At 37.1% G+C, this 4,302-nt stretch overlaps 1 protein-coding gene across 1 annotated transcript in view; it reads left to right on the top strand.

Moving 5' to 3' along the window:
* Positions 1–1,229: 1,229 nt before the first annotated feature.
* The window catches only part of LOC106868909 (neo-calmodulin), a 30,809-nt gene continuing 27,736 nt past the window's right edge, over positions 1,230–4,302 (top strand). The window contains exon 1 of the mRNA XM_052969984.2: positions 1,230–2,772. Within this exon, the coding sequence (XP_052825944.1) occupies positions 2,638–2,772 (135 nt within the window). The 5' untranslated portion in view covers positions 1,230–2,637. The remainder of the gene's footprint in view (positions 2,773–4,302) is intronic.

Here is a 4,302-nt window from a genome sequence, read left to right on the forward strand (position 1 = left end):
TATGTGTAGGGGAAAAAGGTGTAGCACAAGATGTTGCGGTAGCAGATGAAATAGGCATATGGATGACTTCAAAGTAAAACAATAGAAACACATCGGTTTGTAGTTTAAATAATTTATTTAAGCGACACTTGCATTTATCTGTTGTGTACACAAACATTTCACTACATCACATCATTACCAACTGCTTCGAGCTGACCAAGAAATTAACAGGGTACATACTGTGGATACGATAGGGCGGACATGTTTTGTGCCTGTGTGTGCGTTAGTCATTCAGTGGTGTCTGTTTAGGTTCTGTGATACCGACGGTCGTTCATGTTCAATATCTGCTTCTCTGCTGTTAGTTTCACTGGAGCTCTCCCTCTGTCTCTGACTGTGACTGGTTCTCTCACTGATTCTCAATCTGACTTTCTGTCTCTTGATGGATTGCCGTATTTTATAACGGTCGTGACAGCTAGAAGGACAGACATACCAGAGGAGAAATTCCTACTTAAGTAAGTCACCTTCTGTCCACTTGAACCTTAAATGACACGGATGAGGTCGAATGTCGAAGGGAAATAATCTATCATTTTTTTGAGAGGACAAAGAAATTTCTTTCGCGCCATTTTGGTCAGTGGTGGATCAGACGAACGAGAATCCTCAGATTCGGTTTCGAATCTAAGCTCGGAAAAAGGAAGTGTTGGTTTTTACATATGTATATATATATATATATATATATATATATATATATATATATATATATATATATATATATATATATATATATATATATATGCGACGGGCCTCTTTCAGTTTTCGTCTACAAAATCCACTCACAAGGCTTCGTCAGCCCGAAGCTATAGTAGAAGACACTTGCCCAAAGTACCATAAAGTGGGACTGAACTCGGAACCATGTATTTGGAAAGCAAGCTTTTTACCTCACAGCAACGCTATAAGTTCTGTATACAAAACAAAATTTAATTTTTAAAAAATGTACAACAGTCACTCGCTACTGGTAACTTAGTATCAACATGCACCATGCTTTCGCTAACGTTTCATGTGCCCATGCAGATGCGAGCAAACATAAACACTCTATCGACTCTCCTGCAAACGATTCAGCGGAACAATTAGGATGTGACGATGGAGGGTAAGAAGACTGCACCAGTTTTGTGATAGTACTTCACTTATCAGCACAAAAAGAATAAATGTTCAAGTTAACCTGAGTGACATTTGCACATGATGAAAAATGGATTGTGTACGAAAACATAGTGCGAAAAAGACACTGGAGTTTATGTAAGGACCTCCCAAAACAACAACCAGAGACTAACATACATGCCAAAAAACTATGCTTTGTGTTTGGTGGGATCATAAAGGCATTACTATGAGCTTCTCCCACAAAACCAGACCATTAATTCTGATGTGTACTGTCGTCGGATGCTAATTTGAATAAAAAAATCAAAGAACTGAGACCGCAGATTGCCAAAAGAAAAGGGGTAGTGTTTCAATAAGACAATGCCCGACATGTGTCTGTGGCTATCCGAACAAAGTTACATGAACTTCGCAGGGATCTTTTACCCCATCCACCATATTCTCCTGATATTGTGCCATCCAACTACTACTTGTTTTTATCTCTACAAAACTCATAGCAAGGAAAAACATTTAACGATTTAGATGGAGTCAAAATGCATCTAGATAACATTTTTTCTTCAAAACGAGTCAAATTTTATGCTGGTGGAATATTTAAATTGCCTGATAGATGGGCAAAGGTCATTAATAATAATGGAAATTATTTCATAGAATAAAATTTATTGAAAGGTCAATTATTTGTACCCCTATTTGCATATTAAAAGACGCCAGAACTTTCCGGACAATCTAATAATATCTCAGCATATTCTCTCTGAAGCTCAGCGACGCTGACGATCGGCAGCTGCCTTCTACATTCACCATACATGATATACACCCACTCACTACCATAAATATACATACATGTCTGCGTATGTATATGTATGTGTGTGTGTGTTCATTGTATTAAAATTGTAATGTCTTCCTATACGTGTAAATAAACATATGTATGTATGTATGTATGTATGTGTAAGTGTGCGTGTAAATATGCATTTGTGTAAGCGTGCGTGTATATGAGAGAATGAGTGTAGTGAGTGCTTGTCGGTGTGTCTGTGTGTGTCTGTGTGTGTGAGACCTACATGAGGGAAAACAATTGCTCTTTAGTTGAAGTCTCTGACACTTTCTGTTTTCCTTTGATGATATGCCTAAACGGAAGATTCGATTGTGTAGTTCTAATTTCTAAAACAATGATAACAATGACAAAAGCATATACACCGAAGTTTCGCGCGCGCGAAAACACACACACACACATACACACACACACACACACATACACACACACACACACACACACACACACACTGACAGACACAAACACTCACAAACGCACACACATATACATACACTTATTTATGCAAGGAAATTATTGGATGAAAAAAAAAAAAAAAACGGCTGCTGCATATAAAATGTCACGAATTCTTTAGTTCACAGTTCGTAGCGCAGAAATTAAGAACGTTCGACTTCAACTTCTACACAACTTGTGAATCTTGTACTATCTCGTCTTTAGATTTTTCTTTCTGAAAATATAACACATAAGAAATGGGTCTGACAAAACAAGAATGGGAAGCAATGTTCGATGAAATTGATAAAAGCAAGGATGGAAGTTTGTCGGTTGAAGAACTTGATGTTGGCCTCAAAGCTAGAAACATTCATGTCAGCAAAATGGCACTAAAGGTTAGTGATTTAACTTGGATCAACACAATAAGCATACACAAATAACACGTACACACACACAAACACATCCATATACAATAGCTTCCACAAGCTCAGGCTGTGAAAAAATCTGTGTTCGTGTGTCTGTATGCATGTATATGCATATGTATGCATATGTGCATATTTGGCCGGCCGTTGTGCGGGCAACATTGTTATTCCTCCCTGTGCCTGTGAAATATTGTATTCCTGTCGTAAGGCCTTATTTCTACAAACGCCAGCTTAATTTAATTGGTCCTTAGTCGAAAGACATCTGTTGTTATGTCCTGTTTTATTACTTTTATTGTATTTGTGTAACATTGTTCGTTTTTTTTCCGTCCTTGTTTTTGTATACATTCGCTGCTTTCTTCCAAGGTATCTAATGCACTTAGCTTAGTTTTTCCTTGGTGTTGGCCAGATTGGAGCAATATCGAGAATAACCAGCAGAAATTACAAAGATATTCTGGATCTCGTCTGAAGAGAGAAAACTCCGAATGACATGTCCGTGTTTTCTTTGTATCGTCTATCAGTATGTTTTGTCCCTTTCTTGTATCACCTAACTGTCTGGATGCTTTGCGTCCTTGTCCCATTCTGTATTATTTTATACATATATACATATACATATATATACATATAAGCATCTCTACAGATGTCTACCCACCACCGACTTTGTTGCCTCATAACTTCTAGAAAATTGGATACTTTTTAGCTAAATTTTCCACAAATACCGCTCAAATGCAGTAGATTCAGAGTATATAGGAATTTATGGGAAAGATTTTTTTTCTGAGGGGGTGAGGAGAAGCGCTTCGGAAAATTCACACCACCCGACTTTTACCCTCATAACATTCAGGAAAATGGGTATCTTTTAATGAAATCTTATACAAATACTTTTCAAACGACGTAGATTAGGATTATCAAGAAATTTGTGGGGAAAATTTTTTTCCGAGGTGGTGAGGAGAAAAGTTTCAGATCAAGAAGTCCAAATAAGTTGGAATTTCACCGTTTTGACGGGGATTTTTTTTTCATCACTTCCTTCAAAATTATGGGATGGAGGGCATCTTTTTATAAAAAAGTTTTGAAATTTTTTTTATTACTTCCCCCTCCTCACCATTTCGGACCGATTTTGGCCAATTTTTTTGCACTTTAAAACCATGGGAGGTGCCTTTCCGGTAAAAAAAAACAAACAAATTGTAAATATTTTCAGAAGAAAAGGAGTGCAATTCAAAGGAGATTTGACTGCTGTTTCTAACACTCCGTTTTCACTCTCACATGTATTTTCACATGTTTTTACACTATTTTTCCCTCATTAAACCCATGAAATGATGTTGCCGAAGTAACGCACACGTGGTCCATTAGTGGGGTATAAGTGGGGAAAAAATAGTAATTTAAATTTTTACCGCTACCTCACTCAAGCGAGGCCGTGTGTGTGTGTGTGTGTGTGTGTGTGTAAGAAAACGCACTTTCTTACAGAAAAGTATTATTAAAATGAATTATCTTTTACATAATCACTTGATA

This window comes from Octopus bimaculoides, chromosome 1 (genome assembly GCF_046866305.1).
Source record: "Octopus bimaculoides isolate indiv1 chromosome 1, ASM4686630v1, whole genome shotgun sequence".
In the NCBI taxonomy this organism is placed as follows: Eukaryota; Metazoa; Mollusca; class Cephalopoda; order Octopoda; family Octopodidae; genus Octopus; species Octopus bimaculoides.